This window comes from Galendromus occidentalis, unplaced genomic scaffold, assembly GCF_000255335.2.
Source record: "Galendromus occidentalis unplaced genomic scaffold, Mocc_1.1 scf7180000077153, whole genome shotgun sequence".
NCBI classification, from domain to species: domain Eukaryota; kingdom Metazoa; phylum Arthropoda; class Arachnida; order Mesostigmata; family Phytoseiidae; genus Galendromus; species Galendromus occidentalis.
Window position 1 is genome coordinate 74,628 of NW_003805141.1, and position 13,210 is coordinate 87,837.

Genomic DNA, 13,210 nt, shown 5'->3' on the forward strand with positions numbered 1-13,210 from the left:
TTTCTCCACTCTATCCGCGCTAACAAGCAAGTCAATTTCCAGCAGGAACATCTAGGCGACTTGCTCCCTTGAACTTGATAGCAGGAGGACGAGGTTCCCGATTAGCAAGAATCCATGGAGGTCAGACTCGCGGAACAGCAGCGGATGATTCCCGGAACGATATCCGACGCAACGATAGCATATGAAACGGTCTGACACTACAGGTGAAGTGCGCTCATAATTTGCATTCGAATGATTGTTTCAAGACAGAGATGCGACTGCCGCCCAATTCGAGAAGTCGTCTGCTCAGTCGGTGTTGTGAAAGTTGCGAGAGTGGTGATGATTGATAGTCGCTGCTCTTCCCAATCGGGGTTGAGATGATTCTTCGAGGCACGGATACCCGAAGATTGGGGGTGAACGCAAATATCCAGCGGCAATTTCGTCTGGATAGCCTGGTCTACAATTGACCTTCCGTCTCCGCTCGTTGCGGCGACTTTCCGATTCCTCCGCCCCCCTTCCCCCGAGGAAGAGGTATGAGTCGACAGGAGATCGATTTCACAGGTCGCGCTGCGATCCAGGCGATATTCCTCCGACAATATTCTCGTAGATTCGTCCATAGTATCAAGAAATCAGTCCAAACTTCGTTCAGATGTGGGGCGCGGACGCGGGCCATATCGACAAGTCAGTACACTCGAATTTTGAATTCGGCGCTCTAAGAGTCAATGAACGAGTTACCCTCTCCAGCACTGCGGCCAAGTCAGCAGGAGAATCGTTGTTTACTTTCGATCGGATGAAAGGGAATAGGATTCGTCGTCCTGCTGCGCTTCCTCTCTTCTAAATAGCATCATAATAGACACCGTGTGCGATTCCAAGCGCTAGAGAAAAGAAACGCGTACTGACAACGGGATGTTGCTTCGTGCACGATGAAGACGCCGTGGACGATCATCGGAGTGGAGCCATTCGACGCGCATAGACCATAAGAGAGGAGATCGTCCCCCATGAAGCTAACGGGAGACTTCCGAATCCTTTTCCGGAGTTGAGCTTCTAGAAATACTGGTTCCCGATGTGAACGGAACCCTCATCGAAGTATACTGCGGTGAGTAGGGAGGCTTAAACTTCGACTGAAACTTGTTGTAGGCTGGGGGGAACATTGCTCTGTTCCGGAGAACTCTGGCTCTCGAATCTGCTCCTCGAACCCATATGGTTCGAGTCTCTTCTGGAGTGACTTGCGGCGTGGTTCTGCGGAGCGAGCACGAGCGGTGGACTAATGAATCTCGCCAACGATTGAGCGAGTCTGGGCCGTCGACGAGGGTGTCAGCCTTCGCTCAGATTCCGACCTGAGCCGGAATCAATTGGAATCAGTGGGCGAACCATGCCAAATCCCGCGGAGAGTATCCACGATGATAACTTGAGTGGAGCATTCGCTCAGATCGGAATCTGCTGGTCTTGGGAGACCGGTTCAAGCGGCGTCGCTCCCTCTTTTTGGTTCTGACACACATAAAATCCACCCCCGCACGATGGTTGAAGACTTTTCGAATCGAGTTCGCCCAAGAAGTGATCGGTGATGGTCAATAAGACCCTCCCATGTCCTAACAAGTCAGTATAGGGACTGACCATGCATTGTGAGTGAATATTTCCCTGGATTCGGAGTTCCCCTTGCTGATTCTTGTACAATGGAACCACGGAAGCGATATCGAGGGAGAGCTCCCATCATTGTTCTACTCACGGACTTGCTCGATCCGTGAGGTGATCCATTGAGAGAGAACAGGGGAAGGATTCTTCCAAGTATTTCGAATCTAGAGGATGATCTGGCGATCAGGGAGTTGTTCGAGACAGCTCACTAATGGGTCAACCGTAATTGGCACTCGTCTGGGGATTCATTCAACTGAGAGAGTCGGAGGAGCACCCGTAAAACCGGGGTTTGGAGTGGAGAGCGCTGCACTCGTCTTCAGCACTCTGATCGCGATGTCACAAGAGAGCGAGACCGTTCTCGACAATATTGTCGTGCGCCAGGTCTGAAAAATATTCCCTTCTCCAGGTCAGGGTGTCTTTCGGGATGGCAACTGTAATAGCACGCTTGAATGCGGGAATCAATTTCTTCGCTGATCTCGTTGGGTACACGATAAGGGTCAACTATTTCCTAGGCGAAGCGCTGTTCACCTTACTCTCATGGGCATTTGGTGAGTGGGGCATTATTCATCAGAGCTGATAGAAATCGAACTGTCTATATGGGAATTGATGAATTGTGACGAAGATAATTCCTCTCCGTAGGTCACGTTTCAACCGGTACCCGAGCCTTGCTGGCGCTGATCCGAGTGGCGCTCTTTGATTTCGGTCAATTCGTTGAAGACGTCGGCAATGGGCTCTCGTCGGTTGTGCTCGGGTTCGACGTTCTGGCCAATCTCGTGGCGCAATTCATCCACAACATCTTCTACGCGTTCCTCTCGGCCTTGGCATCATTCGTTGCTGTAGTCATCGGGGTGGGCAGCTCCGTGTACGTCACTCTCAGCAGTGTACTTGATGCGGGCAAATACCTTTTGCAGGTTAGCTTTCGAATTTCGGAGTTGAGGTTTCCTTCCATTTGAGCGACATATAGAGCGATCCTAGGAGAATGATCGGAAGGTCAAGCAAGAGAAGATTCTCTTATCACGATCAAGTCTAAGCGATTTCTTTCCCCTAGGTCGGAGGTAAGAGCTTCATCCTTCTGGTTCAAACTCTTCCCCTCAGTCTTGCGGAGGCTTTCAAGCGGGGAGCCCGCTCTGTATCGAACTGGTGCTCACAAATCGCAGACCTGACGGTCGACGCGGTGGTCACTCTGTACGATGGCTTTGCACAACAAGCTCAGAACGTGCGTTATTTAGTGAAAGGTTTGCCCGGCGAAGCCTACCTCGGTCTAGGCTTGCTGCTCTTCATTGTTTTTGTGAGTTTTGGGCTTCGTACAATTATTGTGATGCTATCCAGGAACTTTCGTTGGATCGAAGATGTAGACGTGTAGAAGATAAACTTAAAGCATCGGACATTTCTTACAGGCAAGCCATTATGCTCTCCGGCTCCTTTACTTGAATAGAGTTTTCCTCCTGCACAAAGTCTATCAACTCAGTCTGAACATGCTTTCGGCCTTACGCGACGGGAGCGCGAGGCTTTCATGGAACGCGTTGGGGTATGGCGATAACAGGGTGCGGGACAACGACGCGGACGAGTCATCCGGCTCGTCCTTCGACTCGCCCTCGCCTTACAACCTGCGACAGAGGAAGAAAGGTGAGTGGACCTCAGCCTCGAATACCTCATTAGTAGAGAATCTTGATCTACCGCAGTCGCTGGAGATCGATTGCGGAATATTAACTCCTCGAACCTTCACAGGACCAGGAGCCCGTGTAAACTCGAGATTGGAGCAGGAACTTCAAAAACTTCGACAAGAGAAGGAGTCACGGCTGTGCGTGATTTGCGCCGACCGAATGCGCTCTGTGTTAATTATGCCGTGTCGACATTTCTCATTCTGCGATCCCTGTCTCACTCAAGCCCTCGAAGACAAACCCCATTGTCCCATCTGCCGACAGCACGTTAGGAAGAAAATTACAGTATTCCAATGAGTTCCAAATCAATCAGCGCCGACGGATTCGAATTCGGCACCGTGAGATGAGCTTCCAAAACTGAGACTCGGCGCAGCGGTGTGTCTCAGTGATTTGCTGCTGTTGTTTTGAATGTGTATGACTGGTTACGGAGCGTGTTGGCGCTGGGCTGTCTGAGACCTCAAGCTTATCATTTTCGGAGTTTGTGGCCGTTGGTATGCTAGAGAAACGCACGAGCGACAGATAATGATGCAATGAGTGAATCAAAGCTCGAGTTGACGTTGCGCTCGGATCCATCCGCTGAAGAGCCTCGTTATCACCAACTCCACTATCATTTGATTTTTGTGCGTTACGAAGTTCGTCGGAAAAGCACTTTCCCCGATTATTCTCGACTTCTATCAGCCCTATATCTGTTCACTGAGCTCTCACTTGGGTCGATTGTTTGCGATGGAGCGACAGAGCTCCGTGGAGTGGGAAGAATTCTGTAAAATAGCCATGTGAATACACAGCCAGACAATGTGAATACGGTGGCGTTGCAATGACTTGAATGATTCCGACCGAGCCATCATCATTATGGTAGTCTTAGTTGTTCAATCACTCACTGTGTATGCTCTCAAGGAGCCTCATGGGATCGATCCGGCGTTCATGCCAAAGGGAAGTCAGGTTCCACCATCACTCAATGACACATGGTATTTATCGGGTATGGATATTCATATTGCTCGTCACAGAAATGTGCGATTCATGAAATCGCATCGAGCTTGGTGCCACTCGTTGAGTGAGTTTAATTTAAAGCAATAAAATGAGGGAGTTTTTCGATTGAGTGACTCGAGTTTCCGATCCTTCGCATCGAAAAGCATGGCCATCGTTACGATATCGCGGGATACTGAGTCCGAGCTCGCGGCACTTTTCCCGCGGAGATCTCCAGCGGAGGGGCTTGCTTTCCACTTCCGCGGTGACTCCGATCGGCGAGGGAGGTATCGTTCAAGGAGGAAAAGTCGGAATTCTGTAGTTTTCCTGAAAGCTCGATGATGCCCATTCTAGGGCAATGAGAGATCGCAATTTGAGCTACGAGCCTGAACAAGATTGAATTCTTCCAAACATTGAATAATGATCGAGTTGCGGTTTTCTTTATTCATATGGACAAGGGTGATTGATTCCTACATTTTCCCCTCTTCCGCGACTGCTCCCTATTCACAAGGGAGGATTGGTCGACTAGAATCGTAGTATCAACACTCCATAGATGACGTACTTCGGGCGATCATAGCGGTTTCTTCGGATTCGAAATTCAATTCCTCGAACGAATAAATCGGTCCAGTGAGAAAGCTCGCCTCGTCGGTTCTTTGGTGCCGTTTGACTAGAGCCTGGCAGCATCAGCGTTCCAGAAGGATTCAGAGGAGGACCGGAAATATTCCCCTGCCCTCACAGTTCTGCTTACACAGTTCAAAGTCCTGCGCATGATAAAAACAGCTTCAACTCAAGTGGTCCCTTGGAAATCCTCTAACTATTCATAACGTTCAAGTGGCGGGCGAAGATCGAAGCTAAATATACTGGTGAGTCAGTTAATATTAATGATAATAATAAAATGACTCGCTAACTGATCGGAGGCGGAATACTTCTCATATCACTCTCTATGCTCGGATAATTCTTTGATAGGTATAAGCAAGGTAGTCGATCAATCGGTCATTCAATCAATCTATGTATATATAAACCAATCAGCCACCTAGCCGCAGTCATTTCTTATCAATCCGTCGCGCCATCACCAAGTTTCAGCGATTGATCAATATTTCACTTAAAAAGTTACAGTTACATCCGTTCTGTCGGTAAGAGAGCAACGAGGACCAGCCTCGTCGCAGTGCACGACGATCCGACGAGTGATAACCGAGAAAGCCTCTTCTTCCACGGATAGCTCGTCAATCTCTCACTCCACTTTCTTGACTCGGGCTCTCGTCTTAGGTCCTCCATTCGTGACCGCCATCTTGCTGTTCTGCGTGCCATTGCTACTGAGGACAGGCTTCGTCTCGTCGACATCGTCGTGGAGTCCGTTGAGGTGACAGTACCCGTTCGGCGCTCCCTTATTCTTCGTTCCGTTGCCGTTGGCATGATTATGTTGCTTGCCGTTTCCACTCGCCCCGTTCCCCACGGACGTCGACGCGGCAAGCTTCTTGTTGAAGTAAGCGTTCCGGTAGAAATCGGCGAAGAGACACCAGAACATCACTGCGTGGAAACCGATCCACCACATGAAGCCGTGCGGGTAGTCGCAATCGGGACGGAACAGAAGTTGGAACGAGTGCACGAAAATAGCGATGAACTGCACCATTTGGAACGAAGTCATATACTGTTTCCACCAGAGGTACTTTTGCATGTGCGGTCCGATAGCTGCCAAACCGTAGTAGAAATACATGAGAACATGCACCAGCGAGTTGACGAAAGCAAAGAACGTTGAGTGTCCTCCGGGCGTGAACTTCACTCCCCACCAGACAGACATGGGCATCATTCCATGATGAATGACGTGTAGGGTTGAGATGTGCGAGAACTTTTTCCGAGCCACGAAGAATAACGTGTCAGCGAACTCCACGAATTTGGAGATGTAGTACCACCAGGCGAGATGAGTCATCTGGAATTCGAAGCCCTGAGTGTGAATTCACCTCCTAAAACCAGATCAATGGACTGACGGACTCCTATGTGTCGATTCTGGAATTCTCCGGTCAACGTTGCTGTCTACAGATGAATGATCAGGCGAGACGAGACTGATCTGGGGTGAAAGCACTCACCAGAACGGCTTCCTTCGAATCGCTGTAGTCAACAGGTTGGCAGTACCAATTGTAGGTCCCGAACCAGCCGTAGATTCCGAGCAGGCCGAAAATCAAGGCCGAAACGATAACCATGAAGAAGTTATAAGCGACCATCAGCCATCGGATGTTCAACGGCTCGCGGCCTTCCATTAACCGAGGTCCTAAAACCTAGAATAAAAAACATGTGATTGTTCCTGAGCTGATTCCGGGGCAAACAGCTTCAACGAAGGCGCCCGAGAACGGCAAGCTCGGGTCCCTTGCTCCGACGCCGACGAACCTTCACGAAGTATGCGTAAGAGAGACAAATGGCCAAGGTTGGGAGCGGTGAGTCCATGAGCGGCCATGAGGAAGTACGATAGTCTGGAATGAAAAAACATCTGCTTAGTCAAGGGCGACCCATAGAGCTGAAGGAAGCCGTGCAGCCAGGGAATAGTTCTACGCGTTTCGCTAAGGAACGTCCCTCAGACGAATCGTGATTCGCTGAAGTCCTCCCACGCGTTTTTCTAACGCCGCGCCTGAGGACCGGTACGGAACCCGGATCGAGCCTTTACCGATCTCGGAGGTTATCGCGCAAAGATCCGAATAATTCATCATCATGATCATTATCAGCATGGAGAGGGACGGGCGTGTCATCGGGGAAGGAGACGCAGAGGCCCATTACCCGGGCAGCCCGAAGCGTCTGTGAGAGTCCTGCTGGCTCCAAGCGGTCTGGCGACGTACCATCCAGCAAGCCGACGTCGGGAACATAGCTCCGACTCCACCCGATTCTCCCCACCCCAGCTCGCGCTCAAACTGTTTCAGATCAGCTGAAACCCTGCGGGCTCCCCTTCTTCCCAAGCAGATGTGAGCCGAACGAGGAAGCGTACATCAAACTCCAGTGCTGAGCCATCGGAGGCGAGCCCGCATCCCTTGGGCGAAATGTTAGACCCTGGTAAAATGAGAGCCCCGGTCGAAGCTCGATCGGTACGAATGAATCTCCACCTTATCTGAAAGCGAGGCAGCTTCCCTCGATCATACAAGGAGCCGGACGGATAAGAAGCAAAGTGAGAACAATCACGTCCATGTAGCCGTCTGAGCGCTTCCGGAACCCCCCCCCCCCGTCAGCCGGAGTTATTTTTGAATTGTCATCAGACCCTTGCATGAGCTCTGTACATTGAAGAAATAGAGCTTCCGGGCGGCGAACCGTGATGGCGTGTGGTCGCTCCCATGACACTCTTGCTAGCCACAGTTTCGATGAGTCAAAGTATATCGATGACGAACCGTCCGGCATCTGACTCACGAATTCTCGCCAATTCCGATCGAGTGGCTGCTTCCTACATGAATAGGGATTTCTTTTTATGCGCATATCTGGTGGATGGACAAAGGGGTGGATTCGCTCATGTAAACTTAATCAGACCGGTCTTTCGATGAGCGCATTCATGATGGACCGAGTTCGGTGGGATGTCGAATGAGACAGCGGTGCACCGCGACCCGTGGGACAGGGGAAATCGCCAGAGTCTCCCTCCGATGCTTGCTTCTTTGTTCTCGCGGAGCACTGAGGTCGACACCTGATCACGTCTCTTCCCCGAGCGCCGATTGATCTAGAGCTAAGTATCCATGTCATTTTACGTCATGCAATGCTCGAGCATTCTTGACCTCTGAACGTCAAGATCACAAGTCCAAAGCAAGCCCGCGAGGATCTCAACAAAACACGTGGATGGACAAGTCGTTAAGGAAGGCGGCGTTTGAGAGGAGGCGAAAACACTGCGTGATACCAACTCCTATTCGAGCGGTTCGCCTGAATCGTCAGCGGGACAGGCGCAACTCCGCTCGGAAGAGGGTTCAATAGGGCATTCCTGCTGCATCATCATCGTCATCATTTACCGTCATTGCGTTCTCTTCCTTCTATCCGACTGTCCCGTTCGGCCCAGAGTCGGGAGAAGTATTGAGGCTATCGACTCAAAGAACTCGGCTAGGATCGATTACCCATGAAAAGCGGCGAAATCCAACTCGTAGCTGAATACCTCCGAATCTACTCGATCCCTCGGAAATGAGTGTGGAGAGGCCTGTTAGCCGGGGACCATCTTGCGAATAGTACACCCCGGCGGCCCGGTTCGCGGTTCTGGTCATGTTCCAGGACGGCTTTATTCGGTTCGCTCGGACCGAGACGGGGAAACGATTTGGTATTATCGTACCTTCCCCTCACTCAAAACTATCGCGGTATGTTCCTTCTGATGTCGATCCATGCTTAACCACATCGTGTATCTGACGGAAAATAATACACGCTCCGAATCTTCGGAGAATCGGGTTCCGTCACCCGGCATGAGGTCGAGGGAACGATGAATGACGCATGTGTACTGATGAGTTCAATGTAGAGTTCTTGGTCGCCTCGTCTGCAGGTGGGAGCCGCTACACGACTTCCCGTACCGCGGCCGGAGGTGTAAACAAACTTGCGCCGGACCGAGAGCCTCCAGCCTTCCGCCAATGTTCCCTGACGCTCTTCCAGCGAATTCGAATAACCTCAGCATCTTAGCTAGCGCCGATCATCCATCGGAAATCATATATTACGATTAAAATTCTCGCAGGAACGGAACGCCATTTGACTTGGGAGGCGACGGATAGCAGGCTATTCGGGCTCGTTCCGTAGATATTTCCGATGGACGGGGCCCATCAAGTGCAGGAGGGTATTTGTATTCTCAAAACCTCGTTCTGAGGAATTTCGGGCCTCCATCCGCCCGCCATGCATCTCATTTCTCAATACGTGTCATGCCGAGGGATCCCAGGTAGGGAACGCCTCGCTCGCGCACGTCAGCGCGAGTCTCGCCTTCTCGCCTTGACGTGCGACTCGGAATCACGCGGATAATGTCGAAACGATATCAAAGCCGAATTCCCTCGCCGGGGATTCGCACTGGTCAACGATGCGCGCATCGAATTGGCGCTCGCCTGTAGCGCGAAAGTCAAAGAGCTGTCAAAGCTGCGCGCCGGTCATTGACGATCCCAGAATCGGGATGGCTTCGGCAAGTGGCTGCCGGAGGGACACGAACCGAGTGGGTCGGCACCATGAATTGACATTCCGCCAGCTTACCTCCTCCACTCAGAGTTGCATCGTACGATTCTCGAACTACGTGCAGCCAATGGTGCACGATATCTAAGCCGCTCATCGCGGTTCCTCGAGGCTTCTCCTCTGCTTCGGCTGCCATTGGCTTCCTCTGAGAGCACTCGTCGCCGGAGCTGCCGACGTGAAACTCGCGTCCTATCGGAATCGAGCCCTGGTAATTGTTGTACCAAGCTTGCGACTGAACAATTCTCGCGGTAGCAGCACCAGCAGCAAGCCGCCTCGAATCACTGACACACCAATGGCAGCGGCAATAGCGGCTCTACCACAACAAGGCCCCTGGCAGGCCTTTTCCTCTCTCCTCTCGCGCAGAATGATGACTTCTCGCTGACTGCTCCCGATGATTCTGCCTGCTTAGAGTTCGCACTAGGGGCCCTCTGGACTCAGTCAGAGTGCGCCCTTACTTACTGAGCGGAGCTCTCCCGAGTCTGCGCCGGGTTTCTTCTGGGAGACATTGAAGCTTTCAACCCGAGCGAGCAAGCTTCGCTCCAGGATACTCCGCATCCTTCTGAGCTCGAACGACAACCCAGGTCTCATTTACTCATTCCTCAGGTTTCCGGAAATCCTGCGTAACGAGATCGTCCAGATCTGATGGCCGGGAGCGCTAAGGACGTGGGAAGGAAGAAATTGCGATCGCCAGAAGGCAAGTTGGCGACGTGGACGAAGCCTGTAGTCCTGTCGGGCCAAGCCTAATCCGGTTCTTGAGCAGTTTTCGGGAGACCACGTCCTCTTCGGGAGACCTGCTTGTCGGTTCCTACAGGGACCATTACCTCAGAAAAGTCTGCCGAAGATGCCCTTTGAGAAATACGTTGCGGACGAACATAGGAGAAGCTTAGAACGAGTTTGCAGATGACCTCGCGACCATCAATCTTGACCTGTGTTCCCAAAAGAAGGTCCTTGTACAGTCTCGGGCTCGTCACCGATTTTCCAGGGATTCAAGAGGATACTGGCTCGTAAGAGGACTCCGAAGCGAGCTGCCGGGCTCCGAAATGGCCTCGGCGGGGATTTCCCCCGGAATAAGCTTTTTCGCGACAAATCGCAGGCATCGCTTCGGCAGACCAGGAGCACCTTCAACGCGAGCGTCGACTCCGGTGAGAATCACGGCAGAATAGATCGAGCTGGTCGAGAGTTTTTCGAGGCAAGCGAACTCCGGCGATCGGCCCTCAGCGGGTCGTGACCACGGAGCGTTTTCCCTGGGTTATGTGGTACCTCGGCCGCGGGTGCTTATGATTTCTCGGTCCGACCTATGCGATCACTTGTTTCGCGTCGGTGATTTTCACTGGTGTCGTAGTTGAGAGTCGACCATCAGATTCTCGGAGTTCTTAGGGGAAGACTACGGGCGATCGGAAGCCGAATTTCGTATCACCATCATATGGAAGGCGGATGTTCGCGAACTCATGATCTCTTATATGTACATACCGGATACATATGTACCCTTCTCTTATTTAGGAGACGAGACAGGTAAATACTCGACTATTTATTGGTTTGCATCTTCATTCGATGTCGATAAGTGCACACTCCTGAAGTGTTTGTCTTTGTGTAATTGTTTTCCGCTCAAACCACAATAAAATATAGGAAATATATCTCTTGATAATTATCTTAAGCTGTTCATGTATTTGGTTAGCGGACTTTCAAAACAAAGAGTCCTATGGCAACGTCGCAGCACCATTATGGAGGAATCGCTCCCAGGAAACTCGCGCGCTCCTTCCGCATTGTGTCGAGGTTTTCGCAAATGATCATCACATGAGAAAAACTCTCAATGTCACCCGCACTCATCTGGTAGATCCCTTGACTAAGAGAGACTGCTGATCCATGTGAAGCCTCTCTGATTGATTCGACATGAACATGAATTTGGGAATCGTCCCCATGATTTTCGAAAATCACGAGGGAGATGAAATTATACGATCGACGTGGTTTCCTCAGAAGCTATCCTCTCCCTCGGTTGGATAAACATCATAGAGAAACGCACGCTGCTGGAGCGATACAACAAGAATCTGACGTTTCGTATTACTCCCCACAAGCCAATGATATTGGGGAAACTTCCGAACCAGTCAACAAAACTCGAGTTCCACCCTATAATGATGGAGGAGTTCGAGAGGAACTTGCGCGAGGGGCGGGGGTAGGCTCCCAGTCGACTCCGCATACGCATACTTCTCCTTATACTCACGTCGGCGTCGCTGAGAGCAAGGTGAGTTTCCAAGGGAGCGACTGCGAAGTCCCCGCTCGGAGTCGATACTTCGACAGGGAACTTCAGAAGGGATTGTATACCGAAGATTCAGTAGTAGCTCATTATATTCAATAGCTCCTCATCGATGGAGAATATCCAGCACAAAGAAAACAGACAGGCACCGAAGAATGATCGTCAGAAGAGTCACGGTACAATTGCCAGCTTCGTACACCTCAATTAGGATCATAATTACACATTATGCATCGCCGGAGTTCGATCCATGAGGAGACATTTCCCCGTTCCGTCGTCAAGGATGATTCCTCTCGAAATGGTTTGAATTCAGCGAAATAAAGCGGTCATCATTCGAAGTTGCAAGAAAAACACCTGCACCCGGAACTATTACATATGTATAGATATATTACATTCGGCTCCGGGAACATGCCCGTACAGTAGAAGCTAACGATTTTTGGCTTTTTCAGTTCAGAAAGCTCGGGGTACAAGATCGACATCGCTGCTCGGAATATTCTCAACCAGAATCCACTGACTACGCTCTCGACCGAACGTGGCCGATCTTTCTCCTTTGGTCTGTGACTAAGAGTTACCTTGATTTCTGGCCTCCGAAAGTCTACCCGCATTTCAGAGAAATCTTAACGGATATCCTGCTTTCGTTTTCTCCTTAAAATTCAACGAAGATTCACCGATCTCCCGACGAGGCGGCGCGTTGTACAGACTAATAAATTAGTATACCGGTGGATCACACGTTATGATTATCGGTGTTCCCTTCGCCGTGTCATTTGGTCTGCAGCCCGTTCAATAATTAGGATGAAGTATAGCTAAGCTGTTAACGAGCTGATCCCTTGCAAGCTGGTCAGGTCACAATTCATATGTAGCACTCCTATTCCTCCATTTCCGACTTTCCTCTCGCGAGCTCGGGCTTCCGATTAGAGCTCGGAGGACAATATTTCCTATCATACTTTGATTCAAGCGTCACCGTTCGGCACAACGACCTGTCGCAACGGGAATACAATAGTCAACCTTGGTTTACCACTCATCCAATAAATAATGAAACAAGTCGCTAAAGATATACACAGGGGTCGTTCAATAGATATAGTATAGCACCAATTATAATGTACTTCCGCGATGTGGGCGGTTGTATCATTCTCTCAACAAAGTCAATATTACGCATCAAAAATCGTCGCTGCTCAAAGAGCTCTTACAGTATTCAGGGCCATCATCAAGAATAATTTTCGTCGACAATCCCCAGAGCGAAGCCCGGTTTCAAAACAGTGTTCCTGGGATCCCGTGGACAAATAATGTTCACATCGATGGATCCCACCAGGATATAGAGATCTTCATTAGTTACAAATACCTCCGGGAAGTAATTATGGAAAGATAAAAAGGGGACACGAACGATGCTCCAGAGGCGTGCAGCCGACAGTGGTCGAATTCAGGGAACAAAAAAGAGGAACTGCTCGGTGGTCCTCGGAAAGCTCCAGACCAGAGCTCCGTTGATGCCCTTGTAGGGATTTAAAGCTGCTCGAGTTCCTTCATGTGCATAATTTCAGCTCGCGGGAGAGAGGCACATTGGGAGAAGCGCAAGGTTCCATTA

At 50.6% G+C, this 13,210-nt stretch overlaps 2 protein-coding genes across 2 annotated transcripts; one reads left to right on the forward strand and one right to left on the reverse strand.

Annotated features, from left to right (window-relative positions):
• The first annotated feature begins 760 nt into the window (after positions 1-760).
• Positions 761-4,224, forward strand: LOC100900628 (uncharacterized). Its single transcript, XM_003741302.2, has 6 exons — positions 761-1,075; positions 2,018-2,159; positions 2,251-2,522; positions 2,660-2,899; positions 3,009-3,237; positions 3,340-4,224. The coding sequence occupies exons 2-6, from the start codon at positions 2,036-2,038 to the stop codon at positions 3,567-3,569; spliced, it is 1,095 nt and encodes a 364-aa protein (XP_003741350.1). The 5' UTR covers positions 761-1,075; positions 2,018-2,035; the 3' UTR covers positions 3,570-4,224.
• A 429-nt stretch (positions 4,225-4,653) lies between these two features.
• LOC100900770 (ELOVL fatty acid elongase 7) lies at positions 4,654-9,703 on the reverse strand. The gene is made up of 4 exons (XM_003741303.2): positions 9,405-9,703; positions 6,618-6,700; positions 6,320-6,508; positions 4,654-6,162 (listed from the first exon to the last, which is right to left on the reverse strand). The coding sequence occupies exons 1-4, from the start codon at positions 9,517-9,519 to the stop codon at positions 5,467-5,469; spliced, it is 1,083 nt and encodes a 360-aa protein (XP_003741351.1). The 5' UTR covers positions 9,520-9,703; the 3' UTR covers positions 4,654-5,466.
• Between the last annotated feature and the right edge of the window lie 3,507 nt (positions 9,704-13,210).